Raw genomic sequence first — 18,988 nt, forward strand, 5'->3', positions numbered from 1 at the left:
GTGGCAGCTCCGAGACTCTGGAATGAGCTGCCTCTACATATTAGACTTACTGAGTCATTTTCTGTTTTTAAATCTCGTCTTAAAACTCATTTACTTTCCTAGGCTTTTAATACAGTTTGAGGGTTGTCCTTTCAGTTTTGTATTATTGTATTTATTTTTTGTGATTTATTGCTTTATTAATTTTCTTTGTTGTGCCTTTATTGTATGTTGTTATTTATTTGTAGACTGTGTTCAGCACTTTGGTCAACAGTGTTGTTTTAAAGGTGCTATATAAATAAAGGTGGATTGGATTGGATTGGATTACTGGAACATAGACAGTGATGTTCCAGGCATGAAACTAGCAATTATTTAGTCTCTGCAATGCCAGTTCAAACCCAACTTACATTACTGCTGACATCCTGAATGAGGAAAATTTAACGCTACTTTTTAAAATTTATTTAATTTAATTTAACTTTTATTTAACCAGGTTTGTCCCACTGAGATCATAGATCTCTTTTACAAGGGAGACCTGGGCAAGAACAGCAGCGACACAACGTTTCAACAATAAATTAACATAAAATCACATACATATAGAAGTGGGTAAAAGACTGGAACAAAGTAAAGACAGATGTCTTAATATTTTACACTCGGGAAAGCAGTTACACCAGAAGTGGTGCACGAGTAGTACAGAAATTTCTCATCCTGGCCAAGTACACAGGTAAAGAAAAAATTAATTAAGTCTGTCTTTGAGTTTTTCCTTGATTGCATCTAGCGTGTTATTAACAGATTATAGTGATACCATCGTTCTGATTCTTTAGACAGTCACCATCTCCGTGTGGGGATTGACGTTTACTCCATGGTAGCCTCTTCTTCTTCTCTGCCTTGCAGCTCGGACACTGACAAAAAATAAATTGGATGTATTTTACAGATAATGTAAGTGTATGTTACTGTCCTCTTATGAAATCCCTCTAGAGCTTACCATCACCACCTTCCTATGTTATATTTCCTGAAAGGCTGGAATCAAAACTCAGTTGTCAGACAGTAGGCTGTTGCAGAATAAAATGCCTTTATTGCAAACTAAGGTGAGGGCCGGGGCTGGGGAATCCAGGGAAGGCAGAGAGAGTGGAGGAGGTGCAGGTGAAGGTGGTGTGGCTGGAGGTAGTGAACAGGAAGCGAGCAGGCGGGTGATAATCCTAAAGCACAGGAGACACAGGTTAGCAAGCAGGTAAAACACACACACACACACACACACACACACACACACACAAACACACACAGCAAAACAGGCAAAATCCACAGATCCAAAGTTGGCCAAGAGTATCTACCGCTAAGGCTGAACAACAATCTGGCAAGTGGATAGAAAGCTGAAGTTGAGATACTGCAGGTAAACAGGATGATGAGAGGCAGGTGAGTAGGCTGAGGATCATTGTTGGATTACGAACAGCTGTGTGAAGCCTGGAGCCAACAGACACACACAGACAGAACAGACAGGGGAGACAGAAACACACCCAGCGAACATCCTTTTTCTGTTTTATTTGTCACTTCTTTTGATGTTCTTCCATCTGCACCTGCTCTCTGCTGTCATCTTTTCCCAGATTCTCCCATTTTGTCTTCCATTTCCCCCCATCATTTCAACCTCTCTTGGCTGCTGTCTCATCCTCTCACCTGACATTTTTCTCCATTTATAACATTCAACAATCTTCCATCTTCTCATTCCCTTTCACTTCCCCCTCCTCATTTGCCATATTTATGCATACATTCTACTGTTCTTTTCCTATTTTATGTCCTTTGGACATGTGAATCTCTCTCTCTCTCTCTCTCTCCTCATATTTGTGTTTCGAGATGCAGTGCAATTTGTATTTGCTCCCCTTTTCCCCTCCCCTACTCTGTATTCTTTCCCAGCGAGACAAACTGTACAATAATTATGCAAAGGTGACACGCCTACATACAACAAATAATGGGGATTATCACTTGGTGTTGGAAGCTCCCATTACACAGTCCATGATGACAGCGATGATGATAATCATGAGGATAATGATAATTATGATGATAATTGTACTCTCTACCTGTGAGTATAATAAAAATAAAGTTTGAGATCACCAATTAAACTTTAATCAAGAGCAAATGCTATTATTCCCTCCTATTATAAAAGAAGATTCATTTGATCGATATTATGGGATAAATTCCACTTCCAAGATCATTTATAACCTTTTGTTTCAGTTGCCTCACTACAAGGATTCCTGGAAAGGAGTAGCTAGTAAAAAATATCCAGACTGTCTGAAACACATTAGAATTATGCTGCCAAATGTCTTAGTATTTTATGCACAAATGTTATTTGTCACGTTTTGTGGTATTTTGGTTGTATTTATTTTGAATCTGACCCTGACATGCAATTCAATTCAATTCAAATCAGCTTTATTGGCATGAATGTATAACTACAATATTTCCAAAGCTACAAATAAATTACATAAGAACAATTCATTTCAATCCTCTCTGCGTTTACTCATTCTGTGACACAGTAATTTCATTAACAAGAATATATAGCCAAAACAAACAGTATAATATCAATACTTATTGATAAAACATTCAAATATACAAACAGCGCAGACTTGTACTCAACATAAAATCACTTTCGTTTTCTGACTAGGGTCCTCTGACGTCAAACCTACAGCTGTAGTTGCTCTACGCATGCGTTGTGTTGCAGCGGTGAGACGCCGTTGGCTTTGTTGGGACCACCATTACTTTCAGCGAGTCAGCTGCTAATTGCGAGAGATTACGGTGAATATTCACAATGTTTTATGCTTATTAGACATTGTTAACTTCTTTTAAGTTCACAGCCAGCGCTCGTTTCGCCTTGTGGACGCTTCAGACGACAGAAGCAGAGTATCCTCTGAATATAAACAAAACGCAGCGAGCTGCTCTTTAAGGTGGCGCGGCAAGGATAGCTGCGACAACAAGACTCGTCCTGGTCCCGTTTGTTAAGTTGGCTAACTTCGTGTTGGCCGCGTAGGCAGCGATGGAAATGACCATACAGCTTTGTTAGGAGTTGAACTCCAAAACGTGTGCGTGCGAACATGAGAGAGAAGGACAGTTTGTTGTCAGGAAGGCAACCCATGGCAAGTGAAAGAGGGGGTGAACATCCCTGCTGCTGCCCCTACTTCACAGAGGAGAAAGGAGCACTTGCTAGCGACAAGGGTGACCTGAGGACTCCTGATCATTTGTCCGCGTCTAAGTAGGATAAAATCAGACTTTGGCACAATATGGAGACGGTGGGGAAATTCGAGTTCAGTCGGAAGGACCTCATAGGACATGGCGCATTTGCTGTCGTGTTCAAAGGCAGAAACCGAGAGGTAAGTCGTCTAACTATATTGCTTTTAAAAAATATATATCTAGTTGCAAACAGACGACATTAAAGGTCGCTAAAGAGGTTTGGTTGTATTTTTAGGCGTGAATCGCATTTTATTGCCCATCTGGTGTATTTGTTTTCGTTGTACGACCTTAAGAGGCCTGGTAATAGTGCATACAGGATGTTTCCTAAAATAACCGGCAGTTAATGGATAAAATGCTGTAATACTTTTTAAATTACTTGCGTCACATTTCCTTAATGCATGGATACTCACTGTGTGAGGGTCTTTATTTTTCGGCAGGTTTAAAATACGCACGGCCATAATCGTGGCAAATTTAGATGCAGAGCAGACATAATTGTTTCCATACAGAGGCCATTAATGAACATGTTGAAACATGCCCTATATCTGGAAGGAAAGAGTCTAAATTACAACGGCTTTACAGTCATTTAATGACAAACTGGTAATAAAATGTATCACATCTGCTGATAAAAATAAAACACCAAGGGAAATGTAGGCTTGTAGCATCTTTGTTGCTTCATTAGTACATTGGCACATAGATAGGGTACACTTCATCCATAATAGAGGATAATGTCATCAGATAACAAATATTGCAATGCGTACATAACACAGTGCATCCAAATAACTGAACTAAATATGCTGTAATGCACTGACAAGGACATAGCATTGGGTTGTAGGAAATATAGTATTTATAGTGTGTATATATACTATACTAGTTACTTGCTATATAAGTTACTTACTATATATAGTAAGTAACTACCTCCTTGCTGATTACAGTCTCAGCAGATAAGTAATCAGTACCAAATTCATTTAGAAACGCTGAAGTACAGAATACTATTTCAAATCGGAACATCAGTCAACAGTAGTCCAAAATCATGTGTTTTAGTGTGCTAGAATCTGTGATTTTGACAAATGGACTATGCTGAGACATGTTAAAAATGTAACTAATTTGCTGTATGTACTGATCACTGTACTGTAGTGCAAAGACAGTAGATTGTAGTAGAGCGCAGTGTTACACATGCTGCATTGTATTTGTTTAAGCTACCCAATACATGATTTTGCATGTAATGTTTCCTGCTAGAAACATGACTGGGAGGTGGCAGTAAAGTGCATAAACAAGAAGAACTTGGCAAAATCCCAGACACTGTTGGGAAAAGAGATCAAAATACTCAAGGTAAGTTGGAACCTCTTGGAAAGTACTCTTTCCCAAGATGTAATTAGGTTACTAAATGTCTTTGTAACAATATTATAAGGAACACATGCATAAGTAATGTGTAAAGAAACATTTGTTGGTTTGAAACCAAGTAAAAATGGTGACCTGCTGGGCAAAAACAACACTTTCATTCCACATCAGCAGTGGTAAATCTCAGCGTTACTGTGCGGTTGTCAAATGTCCCACCTTGAGATTGTGAGAAGTGTCTGTTTATCATTTTGCTAGTATTGTGGTAATACAACATTTTGTTGTAGTAAATCTTTCAGTATCTAAAACTGGAGATAATATGTAAGAGAGAGAGTGAAATATGAGCAGTGATTGTCTCAACATGGTCATCCCGTTGAACATGGGGAACATAGTGAAAGCAGATGTGTCATTCAAATAATGCTTTTCTCTGTCATTTCTGCAGGAACTGAAACATGAGAACATTGTTGCATTACTGGACTTTCAGGTATTTAAAACTGCACACAGTATCTAGATCATTTTTTTCACCGGCTTTGTTTATACAGAGAATCAGACTGACACCAGGGTCTCTTTTACAGCTGAGCCCTGTCTATAGCACACAGCAGATACAAATATCAATTATATATATATATATATATATATATATATATATATATAATATAATATAATATAATTTTCGAAAAAAGAGTAATTTATTCCAAGAATTCGCAGCGTTATATTCAAAGGCCGTTTTCCCTAGCTCAGAATGGGCTTGAGGAATTTCTAAGACTAACCAATCTTTGGAACATGTCTGATAATCACCGACTTCCCAATTTATTTTAGCGGTTAGATAGCTGGGATCATGTCAGGAACAGGCTGATTCCGCAGTTTTGAGGCTTCTGTTTATATACATAATTATCACACCTCTTATTGTCCCAGTTTCCCCATCAGTCCGTGCTCACAGAGGAGAGCAGATGGGTTGTTGGTTATGTCTGTTCTGCACGACCCACTTGTGGCTCTTGCAGCTTGAACAGTTTTGTTTTTCCTAGTTGTTAAATGAGGCTTTTCTACATTTGTTTGCTCTAAAAACTGTTTCTGTTCTGTCTTGTTCAGGCATGTTTCCCTCTGCTCTTCCCACTTACTGCAGATTTTTATAGCTTCATTAAAATGCTTCTGCCTTTGTGTCCCATTGAGCTCAGTCATCAACGCCCATGTTTACTTTCTGTCTACTGTCACATGGGTGGTTCCTGTTGGTCTCTTTGATTAAGGCTTTCTGGGAAGTGTAGTGTCTTAATGTTTGACTTGCCTCAAGTATTTCTGCTCCATTACAAAAGACATGTCGCCACCTTTTGGTCTAGACTAGGGGTTATGCTTCCATACAACCTGTGCATGTGTACATGTGTAGACAGAGATATCAGTATTAAACTCTGAGCTCAGTGTCAGTACTAGACAGGTGTTGCATTGTAGTAGCTTAGTAACCAGTCTGAAGCTCACTGTGGCAACACCTGCCAGATAGTTAAAACAACACGACTGCCTGCACCCACACAAATACACATCATAACTCACCAGGTATTTCTTTTGTCTTTTTGCTCTATGACTAACACACTGCCATCTGGTTAAAACATCGAATGCACAGGTTAAGCTAATTGTGAAATCTGACAAGACTACAGTTTTGCAAAATGCCGAAATGATGTAGTAGTACGGGGCAAGGGACAGTCTGCTGTCGGAGAAACTCGTAAGGAACAAATGTCTTTGTGCAAGGGTTGCAAAGCTTTTTTTCAGGAATGTTGACAAAAATGGTTTCTAACCTTTCATCCTATACCCTTATCTTTTTTTTTTGTCAGTGGGCTTAGTTATCGTGCAAAGAAAGGTTACAAAAAAGTCATGATATGCATATGCTGAGCACTGCTAGGTGCCTATACATCCCAACACAGTTGTACTGATGGCAAATAGGGATTTAACTGCTTTACTCAAGAGATCTTCATCAAAAACCTAAAGAAAAGTTTTTGCAACTGGTTATAATGCCTTGTCCATGCAGAACATAACAATATTTCACACTCTTATCTTTATACTGACGCACAGTGGCACCTCTCTCTGGGCATCTAAGATAGTCCGAGCCGGGGCTCTAAGATTATAGGTTTGTTGTTGCACAGCAGAAGACAGTGTATATGTTCTGAGTAGGAGAGCCTACCATCCAGCCATCTAATTAGGTCAGCAGGAAACTGAAACTAAACGCTGGACAACAGAGAGATGCATTCACTTTGAATTTAACATTTTGTCTTATTGCCTTATCTAAAGTGACTTAAAATGAGAAACGATTTAATCGTCGTGGGGTTACAGGCAAATGCTTGTGTGACCGTTGCAGCACTAAAGGATGTGTAGCAATAGAACAAGTTCCTATTTCTTAACAGGTTTTGAGCAAACAGCAAAAACATCAAACAATCTCTGGTTCCAGCTTAAAAAATTTATGGATTTGCTGCTTTTTTCCTGTTTTTAAGTTAGGAATAGGCAGATTAAACGATATTGAAAATAAATAATCGCAGCCCTAATGTAATGTAATGATACACATTTTCACTCATAGAGCAACAGAGGCTACCTGTGCTGTCTCCACCTTGTGAACCAGGATATAGTCACCGCTACAAGAGTGACCTGGTGATCTCAGAGTTTTACAGCAAGCCGTAGCACCACAATCTGTCCATTCTGATACTCCTTACAACAAACAACTTTTGACAGGGAAACTTTATCTCACAGTTCTGTGCTGCAACACTGTGAGATAAATGCAACTGAGAGACAGCCTGTGGAAACCAGATGGTTGGCTGTGCGACTGAAACTGACAAGGCTGGCTGGTTTGGTCGCTGTCCGTCTTCAGTAAAGCCAAAGACAACCAATTTCAAAAGGCCTAACTCAGCTGAACTATAGAAAACGGTGTGGCCTCTGACTGATGGATCCATCATGACACTGAGACGAGGTCAGAGTGAAAGGCCGCAGTCATCTGTTGCCATGTGATAAGGGAGCTTTTTCAAGCTGGCCGCAGTATATTTTCTTTTTTCAAAACGTTTGCCTCAGACAGAGAGAGGATAGTAGAGGAAAGTAGCTAACAGATGTTAGAAAAGTTGCTGGAACTCTGAGTCCCCCAGATGTGCAATATCAAAACGTATCCAAGTTTTTAGTAAATGACTAGCTATTTATTGTTTGTCATTGCTGTTGTGGCAGCTTATGAGGTAAAAGGTTACAGTCAGGTAACTACCTCTCACTGTCTCTCACTTGCTCACAATTTACCCATTGTTTTGATCCTGCTGTTGCAGGGCCAACAATCTGATTCCCTGTTTTCATAATTTCTCTCTGACACCAGGTGTGCTTTTACTTTTTGTAATTAGCTGTTATTCAAACTTTTGTAATGACTCACAACCACCGAGTGCAGCGGTGTACGAGTCTGGTATAGGTCCAGCTCTACAAAATTACTATTTTTATGTGGACTACTACTGTGCAAAGCTTTGGTATTTGTTGGCATCTGCCTTTCAGTTATTTTTCTCAGACTCAAATTTTTTTCTTAGCAGTTAATCCTAGCAGTTTATTTGCAACCTTTTAGGCTGTTTCAGCCATCTGAATCACCAGCTTAGTTTGCTCGAACATGACCGGCGTACCTCCTGTGTCTGTCACTGACATGTGTTTGTTTACCCCCCACTCTTATCTCCTCTCTCTTTAGGAAACTGCCAGCTCAGTGTACCTGGTAATGGAGGTAAGCTCACTGTGATGTTTGGCTTTGTTTGCTCAGCGCTGTATTGTCTGACAGGGCCTGGGCTATAATTAGCTGTGTCCTCAGGCGTCAGTGGGGGTAAATGGTCCCAACATCCACATGCAGCTAGGTTTTTTGCTGTGGCTTCATAATGTTTACCTGATGAAGAGCTACAGATAAAATAATATTTGTAAATCTTCCAGCTACCACTTTACTAGTACTTTGGAATTTGAACTAAAGTTGAAACATAATACTCATGCTGTACATATTTGTCATCCTGCAAGGCATGGCAGGAAAGGCAAGTATTTAAATGCATGTATCATTATATTTTGGGGGATTTTCCTCAGCCTGGTTGTGCTGTTAATGTTTGTTGTACAGATACACACAATACCGTGTTGACATTTTTGCCAAGACAAGCCAAAAAGCGTGCTCAGGCACAACTTCAACATAAAGGTTACTGTTCTAAAATGGCCGACATTGTTGTTGGCAAGCAGACATGCAGGTGTTTAGCTTGGCAACACACAATGCTCATCAGAGGCATCAGATCTCAAAATGCGGTGTCTACATTCGCAAAGAATACTGAGAACTGCAGGGAAAACTGAAAATGGTTGAAATCTGACTGTAAGCAGTTTTTCATTTTCATTCTTTAGTTGCATACCCTTTAGCTTCTGGGTTTGGGTTGTCTTCCTGGGGTCCACATATAGCAATAAAACAGCAATTAAACGTCACACAGTATCAATGAAAAGTGCCTGGACACACATGTAAATGGATTGAAAGGGAAAGCAAATGCATCTCTCTGACTCGTTCCATTTAGTATTAGCTTCGTGGTTTTGCGCTTATCTCGGTGTCTTAGAAGAGGAAATGACTTGTGAGGCAGCCTTTCAGAGCCACACCTCGTCCTCTCCTGGGTTCAATCACATTGATGCCGGGAATGAAAGCAAGGCTATGCATCTGTAAACACATCACTCTTCAGCAAATCACTGCTCTGATCTCTCGCTTTCGATCCCTTCAGAGACTGGATGATGTCATTCACTAGTTACACACCAGCCCTCCGTGTTACCTGTGTGTCCTAATGTTATTCCTTTTCATCTCTCTCGCTCTCTCTTTCTCTCTCCCCCTTCCTGTCTCTCTTCTTTCTAATCCTAGTACTGCAATGGGGGTGACCTGGCTGACTACTTACACTGTAAGTGCAGTAATTAATCTACGACTTCCAGTTGCTTCTAAGTACAAAAACTGAATTAACACGTTTAATCACAAATATTTATAATATCTGTTAAGGTGTTTTATTTAGTACTTTTTGTATGAGGAAGACATCTTCTTCCAGATGTGCAAGCAGGAAGTAAACTAATCTCTTTAAGTTTCTTGCCCAAAACCAACAATACAACTTTTAGAGCTTCAAAAATAAAATAAAAAGACGCTGCCACAATTGTGACCGGTGGGGTTAAACGAGTGAAATGTCATTTTTGTTGCTTGATGACAAGAAACTAAGAGTCCTTGCTACATGAAAAACAGTCTGGGAATTCCTTTTTCTGTAGAGATCATAAATGTTTCCAAGCAAAGGAGGTGAAAACTAGATATTTGAAATAGTATTCTGTACATTTACTGAGATTGGTGTCAGTTTAAGCTAAATCCAAATTGTGCAAGGCTGTACTGTTTTTTTTTTTATAATGTGTATTTTTTTATTTTTTTTTTACTGGTATGAACTGACCTGTGAAGAGTGAGCCTCTGTAAGGATGGATTAAGGTTAGGGTTACTCTAGGGTGACAGTTTGCTTACTGCCTTTCAAAGTTTGAAGCCCATGCAAAGTTAGTTGCTCTTACATCTTCACATCCACGTCCAAATCTTTCAATAACAGGATAACAGCAATTTATAATGAATAATACAGGAACCGTTTCAGATCTGTTGCCAAGATTGAAAGAGTGCAAACTAACACTTGTGCTTTGGGAAACACTGAAAACATACATTTTTCTGACATTTTATAGACCAAACAACTATTTGATTCATCTGGAAAATAATGGACGGATTAATCAATACTGAAAATTATCATTCGTTGTAGCCCTACTCCATAGCCAGTATACTCAGCTAGTCTGAAGTGGGACTGTGTCTGTCAGTGTGGGGAAAAAAGACATCAGCTGCTAGCTGTTTGCAGACAAATTATGGCTGTAGCTGCTAACTTTGTCTGTCAGGTATCCAAAGTGGGTTTGATTTTGGATCCACTACCCACTGTGGTCAGTGAGCAAAACTTTTTTCCTGGCCCAAGTCAGACCTGAGCCTGGCTTTAAAAATCTGTTGGCAGGAAGGTGGAGCCAGAGAGAAATTCAAGACGAGGGAGGGACTCTCACATAGAACCATACTGTACCACTGTGAGACGAGGGAGATGATTGGAGAGAAGGAAGGGACAGGGAGCAGGAGGTGGCAGTGGGTTGATGGGAGAGAACAGAGGGGGAAAATATATCTTACAGATATTTTTAGAGGTGAAATGAGATGACCTGTTTTGTGTTGCATGGTCTGACTCCTGTTTTTGTTTTTGGAAAACTAGTATGATTTACATAGATTTAAGAATCTAGTAAAGAGGGTCATTCAACCCCCACCATGTGTCTTACGTCAGTAGTTAATTTCACACGCCCTGTGACGTATGAGAATCAGGCAGTACACCTAGGAATTCACTTGTAGTTAATTAAGCTTTTATTTATTTGTTCCTCTGCAGCCAAAGGCACGCTCAGTGAGGACACTATTCGGGTTTTCCTGCAGCAGATTGCAGGGGCCATGAGAGTCCTACAGTCGAAAGGCATAATCCACAGGGACCTCAAACCCCAGAACATTCTGCTTTCCTATCCACCAGGACGCAAGTCACACTCAAACAACACCTGCATCAAGATCGGTAGGTTTGATGGTGAGAGGGTCTGCGAGTATGTACACATGGTGTGATGATGGCATGTGCACATTTCATCATCAGTTTTCTGTTGTTGCCTATAAACACAATGGGCTTGTCACAATGAGTGCCTGGCAATCATTTTTTTCCAAAGATGGAAAAAAAAAAAGAAAGAAGAAAAGTCTGAGAGAGAAACTAAAACAAAAAATGGTCGATGATTATTAAAAATTGAACACTAGACTTATACAATGTAGTTAAAACTGGACATTATAAAGATATGTTGTTGCTACATTTGTTCACTTCTTGTGTTTTTTAATATTGCACCCATTTTAAAATGTAGCAGTGCATGTAGTATCTGTTGATTAATAAGGGCATGTAAAGATAGTCATAAATAAATAGAGCAAAAAAGGTGAACATTGACATTCAAGAGGAAAGCACCAGAACGCTCCTGAATCTCATGAAGCAGCACAAGGAAATCCCTACGGCGTAATCATGAGCCTTACAGACCATTTTACAGCAACAGGACCCAATAATGATTTCCCCATGGTAATTTATTACACTATGATTGTAGGACTAAACTTGTCAGAGGAAATTGGTTACATATTGAATTTCAAATTTTCCCTCAGCAGTGTTTGTAGTCGTCCTCTGATAAAACACAAAGAAAAGAGGAAACGTCCAATGATTTGACCCAAAGGATGACTTTGGTGTAATAACAAGTAATCACCATAATGAGTGTCATGGCCGAGTATAGTGTGTAAAGCTGTTTGGAAACTCTGGTAATCCTTAAGCCTATTCATTCTTGTTCCTCTGGAGAGAATTCATTGCCCTGTGGGAGTGAAGTCTGAGGCTTGTGTCATTCCCAGTCACTGCAGACTGTTATTAGCCTTGTGATCCTGGGGAAAACCGGCTCAGTCACACTAACAAACTGTTCACACACATACACTCATTGTTCCTATGCAGACACAGGTACTGACAAAAAGCACATCCATAGTGTGAGAGGGATTCAATGTAATCAGTATAATCAGCCAAATATTAAGCATTTCCAGCACCAAATGCTAACTCATCCTCTTTTGGTCCCCCCCCCCATCTCCTTACAGCGGACTTTGGCTTTGCCAGGTACCTTCAGAACAACATGATGGCGGCAACCCTCTGTGGGTCCCCCATGTACATGGTAAACACTTTTTGTAGCTTTATATAGATATGAGGGTTATTGAACCCAAGATATGTCAGATTGGATGATTCTGTGTTTTCAGTCAGACCAGAGGTTAACAGACCGTCACGAGCAGTGAACTTTTCTTAATTTTTAGTAAAAAAATAAGGCAGTTTTCCCATTTCATTTTGAAAACACAATTATTTGATAAGCTCAGTGCTAGTTCTTTTAATTTTACAGTGTTACCTAAAAAACTTTAGGTTACTTCCGTAACCCCAGTTCTTGGAGTAGCATGAGTGAGATGTCTCACAATGGGATGCACCTCCCCGCGTATTCATCAGAAGCATTTATCTCATTACGCCCATCCTGATTGGCTGCTGATCGTGGTGTCTACGTCTGGTGGGTACACCTACCCTTAAATAGCTTACGCTACAATGTAGACACCATTCAAAATAAGCACCTCTTCTCGCTTCGCCCCCGCAAGAAGGGCTGTCTCGTCAGACATCTCACTCATGCTACTCTGAGAACCGGGTTTACGCAAGAAACCTAAAGTTCTCATTCATAGCATTCGTTTCGATGTCTCACTATGGGATATGGAGACTCCCGTATTGCCAGACAAGCTTATCTCAACAACTACCGGCTCTCAGGAAGCAGCACTCGGTTCCAGCGAGGGCCCTGTGCTCAGAACTGCACGCACCACACTCTGAGCAGAGACATCCAGTTTATAAAACCGGGCAAAGGTGAGGGGCGAGGACCAGCTTGCCGCCGCACAAATGTCCTTGATATGGACCCCCTTAAACAGGGCCCAGGATGCAGCAAGGTCACAAGTTGAGTGAGCCCGTAGGCCTGGCGGAGCCTGCAGACCCCCACTAGTGTAGGCCAGAGCAATCGACCCCACAATCCAGTGGGAGACCTGTTGCTTGGTAACGGGCTTGCCCATAAAGGGGCTAGCCCAGGACACAAAGAGTTGGTCACTTCTCCGAAACCCCCTAGTCCTATTCATGTAAAAGCACAGGGCACGAACCGGACACAGCACGTGCAGCCGCTCCTCTTCAGGGGAGGAGAAAGGCGGCGAATAGAACGCCCTAAAGTCAATGGGCGAGCACGAGCCAACCACCTTGGGCACAAAGGCAGGATTAGGCTTCATCGACACTCTGACATCCCCCGGAGAAAACTGAGTGCATGAAGGATACACCGAGAGTGCTTTAATGTCGCCGACCCGTTTTGCGGAAGCCAAAGCCAGCAATAACACTGTCTTCAGAGACAGATGTTTTAAATCAACTTCCCCCAGAGGTTCAAAAGGGGGGCCAGAGAGCCCATCCAGAACCACTGCCAGATCCCACGGTGGGGCCAGTGGCCTGGAAACAGGGAGTAGCCAGCATGCCCTTTCAAAAACCCCACATGACAAGCAGCAATAGCAGCCAGCATTTTGTTTGTCAACCAAGTCCTGCAGGAATGACAAAATCACGCCAACCAGGCACTGAAAAGGGACATGTCCCTCCTTGAGACACCCCTCCTCAAACACTGTCCACTTACAGTCATAAAGGGACCTGGTGGAGGGAGCCCAGGTGCTCTGAATAGTGTTAACCACATTCTGAGGATCGTGGATCGTGTATTGAGAAAAACAGCGGACACTGTGCATTGACTCTCGATGTGAACAGGTCCACCTCGGCCCGGCCATAACGCGACCACACTTGCCTCACAATGGCTGGGTGCCCAACTGCCGTATAGCGGTGCGCCCCTGGACAGCAGATCCGTGCTCAGGTTCAGAAACCCAGGGACATGTGTCGCTCTCATAGACAGGAGACGCTTGCTGCTCCAGAGTATCAGTTTGCGTGCCAACATGTGAAATTGACGGGAACGCAACCACCCCCTGACGGTTTATATACGCTACCGTAGTCGTATTGTCCGTCCTCACCAGAACATGATGCCCGCTGAGAAACGGAAGAAAACGCCTCAGGGTAAGAAACACTGCCAAAAGCTCCAGGTAATTTATGTGCGAGCGCCAGAGATTTTCTCTCCAGATGCCCCTCACAGACCGGCCCTCGTGTGTTCCTCCCCAGCCCGACAAAACTTGCGACCGTGGTGACCACCTTCCATGACAGGATGACGCCCATGGGCACACCCTGCACCAAGAAAGCTGGATGTTGCCAGCGGCGCAGTGCCATCATGCATTCCACAGTGACTGTCACCCTCCGTGCGCCATGACGGACAGGGTCCAGTCCGAAGGAAGCCACCCAGCGCTGGAAATCCCTCATGAACAGGCGGCCTAGTCTGACCACCAGGATGGCTGACGCCATCAGTCCCAGTAACCTCAGACACAATCTGAAGGCGACGGATTTGCGTAGGCGAAAATGCTCGTACAAGCCCTGACAGCCTATACCCTCTCTGCCGCCAGGCGAGCTGTAAAGGACACCGAGTCCAGGTGTAACCCCAGAAATATTATACTCCGTGCTGGGGACAGCACGCTCTTCTCTGTGTTTATTGTAAAACCAAAATCTGTAAGATGTCGCGTTTGCGTCACTGACACCTGCTCCGACTGTGCCAAAAGGAGCCAGTCGTCCAAATATGTAGCCAGACGGAAACCCTGCCCTCTCAACGGGGCCATAGCCGCTTCGGTACACCGCACAAACACACTTGGGTACAAGTACCGACCGAAGGGAAGTACCCTGTACTCGTAATATACACCCCAAATAGCAAACAGATATTTCCTGTGCTGAGGATAAATTGCAATGTGGAAATGTGCGTCCTTCAGGTCGACAGACGTGAACCAATCGCCCTGGCGCACCAGACGAAGCAGGGATGCATGAGTGAGCATCCTGAACTTGTATTTCGTGAGGTACTAGGTCAAAGATTATTACTTGATAATTACTTGTTCACAGATCCAGGATAGGGCGAAGACCGCACCTCCCCAGTTTGGGGACCAGAAAAAGCCGCTCTGACTCCGTTGGGGAGGCACTACACATATCGCTCTCTTTTCTAACAGCGAGACAATTTCCTCCTGTAGAATATGAGCTGATTCCCCCTGAGCCCGGGAGCATACAATGCGGGGGGGGGGGGGGGGGGGGTGACAGCAAATTGAAGCCTGTAGCCCCTTGATATCGTTCTTAGCACCCAGGCCAAAGTCGTGAACGCCGCCCACCTTTCCCTCATCGGCGAGAGATAGGTGGAAGCCCCAGTGTCTCTTCCCCACTGTGCGTGACTCCTGGTCGACACTGCGCATGCGTGAGGTGTTAGTGCACCGATGGAGTCGGCAGCGTCTTGCATCCTGAAGGGAGCCGTAGCTCTTCTCGGGAGTGGTGAGGCTGCCAAACCGCTAATTGTTTTTTTGTTCACTGTTTTTAACTGCGCCCTTGACCTTAGGCCTGGATGCCACAGCGTAGCCGACGTCAGCGTAGGAGCCTTCCTGGCCCAGCCCGCTCTCGCCTCCTGCCTTGGAGGGGCTGCTGGGGCGGGCTGGGGCTTCGGCCACTTAGGGATTTTAAACTGAGGGGGTGGGCCTCATCTTTCCGGGGAAGGCAGAGCTGTGGTCTTTCACGGGTGGAGGTGGGCTGCAACTAACGGCTCCATGGGGGGCATGTGGAGCATGCCAAGCTTTTCCATGCCCAAATCTAGGGAGGAAGCGCCTTGTATCGGGGTCGTGCTGCTGAACAGGTGGTCCTTCCGTGAAACTGAGACCTCATCCAGTAGCTCAGGAAAAACTGGGAGTAGCTGTTTTGCCATCCTCTTGGCCTGAGGGAATTTCTTACCCTCATTACGGGATCTGGTGGTCTCCGTCACAACCGCAGGCCAGGGAATATTCATGAACCCGGGGGCTTCAACGGCCAAGTGGGCGTGTTCCAGCCCGAGGCAGGAAGAGCAGACCTGGTGTGTGTCCCTGCTCGAAATTTTATTACCGCAGCGGCAGAGCTGAGCCCCTGGATCACCGTCTCCTCTGGTGTGAGGGGGATTAGATAGTAAGAAGAACGTCGCATTAGCTGGTGTGCTAACATGTTAGAAAAAGACCTTACCGTGAAACGGCCAGGCGGGTAATGCTCCATTCTGTGGTGAGACCGAAGAATCGAAGCGTGTCGAAGGCAGCTAGCGCCCGGCGACTGAGATGTCAGCTCTTATCTGTGGACAGTTAAGCTAGCTAGCCCGTACGACAGATCAAGATATGCTCCGAAGCGAGAAGAGGTGTTTGAATGGTGTCTGCGTTGTAGCATAAGCTATTTAAGGGTAGGTGGACCCACCAGACGCAGGCACCACGATCACCAGCCAATCAGGATTGGCATAATGAGATGAATGCTCCTGAGGAATACGTGGAGAGGCGCATCCCATAGTGAGACACAATCGAAACAAATGCTATAAATGAGAACACACTCTAACACTAACTTAATTGTTAATCAAAGACTTCCACTGAAGTGTCGCAATCTTATTGTTTTTCCCTCACCAGGCTCCCGAGGTCATTATGTCCCAAAACTATGATGCCAAGGCTGACTTGTGGAGTATAGGAACCATAGTGTTTCAGTGCCTGACTGGGAAGGCTCCTTTTCAGGTGAACACACTACATTCACAGGTTGTATGCTGTTTGATTCGGGCTACGTTCTCGAGCATGCATGTTTTTTTTTTTTTGGAATAAGACCTGTTCCAAACATAGTTACTTACATTGTCATTTAGGGATTGGTCAGCATCTAAATTCCTAAATTTTCACAAGACCCAATTAACAACAATCATTATGTTATATATGATTTGACTATAATTCTCTCATTCTCTTGACTTTTCTGAAACCACGCTGCACAGTTGTATGTCAACTGTGTTTTCAGCAAAAGATAATGTAAATGTATTTCTGTGAAAGACAACTTTTGAAATAGGCTGCTTATCTGGAATCTCTAAGGGCCTTTGTATGAAATCTAATATTTTAATATGATTAAAATGTTGCACATGTGCAGTAATTGAAAATATTATCCAAAAACCTTGCTAAATGCTCCTTTAACATGTTTTCATTCTTGGTCACAAACTGTAGCTCAGTATGTTTGTTAAAAGTATATAAACAGTCTCTTTTCACCAGATCATGTGCAAGATACACAGGAACAAAAACACAACATTTTGCCTCAACTGACTTAAATGATGCTGTGAAAGATGTCACGCATAACTTCTTATAAATTACCTTAACTAAAGTGGCCCTGCAGCATTTCTGAAACTACTTGAGTAGTTTCACTCTTCGCTTCAATGACAGGCATGTTAAAATGTGTAATTGTGTTATTAACTGTGCCTGGCTTGGTGTTCAGTCTGTGCAGTGGCAGCATACTGTGCCCTAAAAAATGTATGCAACTATAGTATGAAAGGGTGGTATGATTGTGTGTGTGTACATACACACATCTGCTGACATTTACATATTTTCAGCTATTGCTCTTCCCATTTTGTCATATTTAGGCTAGCAGTCCCCAGGACCTCCGGCTGTTCTATGAAAAAAACAAGACTCTCAGCCCCAAGTAAGGAATTACAGCGAGATGAAAGTTTGTATATTTTTCATGTGATTAACAGATGTTACGGTTAGACTGAAAAATATAGTGAAGTTCATCATTTTTGTCTGAATGTGTTGTATAGATTTTGCTTACCAGAAAAGAGACACTTTACTGAGATAAATCTTCAGAAAGAACAACTAATAAGAAGCAAAGGTCTGACCTAAACTCCTCAGAAAGAGACCATTATCTTTGAAAAATGTGTTTGTTTTGCTACAGTGCTATTAAAATCAGATATTTAGATCAGTCACGAAAAGAAGTCTTATACAGAGATCCACCAAATTACAGCCATGCCCGCTGGGTTGTTTTAACAGTTAAACAGCAGTTTTACAACAATATTAGAGATGACAAGACCCCAACAACCTATGCATTCACAGCACAAATGTTTTACATTTCTGTTTATCACAGCTGCCTAATGAATGCCAACCTGAAATTCTCCTGTTTTAGGAATTCAATTGTGAAAGATACTAAATATTTTGAAAAAGGTTATGAATTATTTAGTTTTCTGTGGGGGATACAGATTCATATTTTTTTGGTTACAAACCAAGGGTTGCTTAAAGTTGCAGTATCAGTAGTAAAGGTTTTCATTGTCTTATTCAGGGATGCATGCTCCGATACTGATATCGGATATCGGCCTGATACTAACTCAAAAAGCTGGATCGGGTATCAGTGAGATTTGAATTATGTGCGTACTTTGCAATGCATCAACAGTGCACCGGCAGACCCAAATATTTTGCTAGGAGAGCTAGCATAGCATGGACAAAGCTAAAAACATCAGCAGTTTGGAGGTATTTCATGCTCACTACACCAACAAGTTCTTGCAAAAGCCAATGTTTCAGGGTGTGTCAGTAGCACTGCAAAATATAAACCCACCAACTATTTTGTTTTACCAGCTTAGGATGCAATGTTTAGGTCAAGCATGATGTTGCCTTATACATAAAAGAATGATTTCCAGTCTCTTGCTCACAGTGAGGAATACTTCTTATTCCTTTTACACTGGTTTAACACTGAAAAAGTTGGATACATCCCTAGTGACCTTTAAATCAAGTTTTTATCTGCACAGCAGCACACACTGATGGTGGTGTTATTTGTCTGCAGCATCCCCAGAGAGACTTCAAGCCATCTGAGGCACCTGCTGCTGGGTCTGCTGCAGCGCAACCACAAGGATCGCATGGACTTTGGTTAGTGAACGTCAAGCACAGTAAAATGAATAAAACAGTTATACA

At 42.5% G+C, this 18,988-nt stretch overlaps 1 protein-coding gene and 1 long non-coding RNA gene across 4 annotated transcripts in view; one reads left to right on the forward strand and one right to left on the reverse strand.

The window, feature by feature from the left end:
- Positions 1-1,026: 1,026 nt before the first annotated feature.
- Positions 1,027-1,540, reverse strand: LOC123981664. Its single transcript, XR_006827807.1, has 2 exons — positions 1,359-1,540; positions 1,027-1,172 (listed from the first exon to the last, which is right to left on the reverse strand). It is a non-coding gene; the product is annotated as an uncharacterized LOC123981664 (long non-coding RNA).
- Positions 1,541-2,681: 1,141 nt separating this feature from the next.
- Positions 2,682-18,988, forward strand: part of ulk1b (unc-51 like autophagy activating kinase 1) — a 28,871-nt gene continuing 12,564 nt past the window's right edge. For 2 of the 3 annotated variants that reach the window (XM_046066688.1, XM_046066689.1), the window contains exons 1-10: positions 2,682-3,329; positions 4,426-4,518; positions 4,967-5,008; positions 8,207-8,239; positions 9,383-9,419; positions 10,944-11,117; positions 12,206-12,279; positions 16,694-16,795; positions 17,674-17,732; positions 18,861-18,943. In XM_046066688.1, the coding sequence (XP_045922644.1) occupies positions 3,240-3,329; positions 4,426-4,518; positions 4,967-5,008; positions 8,207-8,239; positions 9,383-9,419; positions 10,944-11,117; positions 12,206-12,279; positions 16,694-16,795; positions 17,674-17,732; positions 18,861-18,943 (787 nt within the window). In that variant the 5' untranslated portion in view covers positions 2,682-3,239. Of the gene's footprint in view, positions 3,330-4,425; positions 4,519-4,966; positions 5,009-8,206; positions 8,240-9,382; positions 9,420-10,943; positions 11,118-12,205; positions 12,280-16,693; positions 16,796-17,673; positions 17,733-18,860; positions 18,944-18,988 lie in introns of those variants that run through there. The other variant, XM_046066690.1, reaches the window with a different exon arrangement.

The sequence above is a fragment of the Micropterus dolomieu genome, linkage group LG13, assembly GCF_021292245.1.
Source record: "Micropterus dolomieu isolate WLL.071019.BEF.003 ecotype Adirondacks linkage group LG13, ASM2129224v1, whole genome shotgun sequence".
Lineage (NCBI taxonomy): Eukaryota > Metazoa > Chordata > Actinopteri > Centrarchiformes > Centrarchidae > Micropterus > Micropterus dolomieu.